Consider the following 898-nt stretch of genomic DNA (forward strand, 5'->3'; position numbering starts at 1 on the left):
AGCCAGAGCAAAATAGCTGTTCAGAGAAATGTATTTGATAATCACAACAACCCTCAAACATGGCTCCCTCAGGGAGCCAGCCTTATATACTGAGAGATAGCTCAAGTTAGAAAACCGTCACTCCAGGAAGTGGTCACCTGGACAGAAACTCTAGAAGGTATTTAAAAGCTTGGCATTATATAAATTTGAAACCTAAAATACAGTAAAGTATATATTCATTTGCCTAAGGCCAGTAATCAGCAATGGAAGTTCTGAGTGGGAGGATGGGCAGCAGAGAACAAGCACAAAAAAAGACGATATAGAGTTTATAGGTTCAATGGCCATGCCATAATATTATTTAACATCCATCTGGAAATAAAGTCCATTATGGAAAGTTTCTGTCATGGTGAGAGGACTGTTTCCTCTGTAGAGAGCCAATTTATTCAGATTATTGATGCATCTATGGAGGAGGGGCAAGTATCACCAAGGTGCACCTGACCTCTAAGAGCAACTTAAAAAAATTGAAGGAAAAGACTCCCATGTTACATTTTTCTCCTTCTTTTTTGGCACATTTCTCATTTGTGATCACTACAAGGCAAGGGTGGATAGAATGCAACATTCAAGATCAAATGATAAAGCATGGCTGTAGAATATTTGTCCCATATACAAAGTTTTAGCACGTCCTATTATGCTAAAGCTTTTGAGGCAAAAGACAAATATTTTTACCGTAATGCTCCCTTTCCCTGCAGGTTTGCCATTTTTAAGCACCAGTGGTCGAGTTAGCTTCTTACTGGAAACAATCTGTTAAAATTGAAAAGTGATACAAGAGCTATTTCACTTCAACACGTGAATTTTTAAACTGAATAGTTTCAAGAAAAGATTGAATATAAAGTTCAGTTTTTCTTTTCTGTCTTTTTTT

At 37.0% G+C, this 898-nt stretch overlaps 1 protein-coding gene across 1 annotated transcript in view; it reads right to left on the reverse strand.

Moving 5' to 3' along the window:
• CPNE3 (copine III) overlaps positions 1–898 on the reverse strand; it is a 44,990-nt gene that overhangs the window by 28,935 nt on the left and 15,157 nt on the right. The window contains exon 4 of the mRNA XM_012643547.1: positions 706–780. Within this exon, the coding sequence (XP_012499001.1) occupies positions 706–780 (75 nt within the window). The remainder of the gene's footprint in view (positions 1–705; positions 781–898) is intronic.

The sequence above is a fragment of the Propithecus coquereli genome, unplaced genomic scaffold, assembly GCF_000956105.1.
Source record: "Propithecus coquereli isolate 6110/MARCELLA unplaced genomic scaffold, Pcoq_1.0 Scaffold2, whole genome shotgun sequence".
Lineage (NCBI taxonomy): Eukaryota > Metazoa > Chordata > Mammalia > Primates > Indriidae > Propithecus > Propithecus coquereli.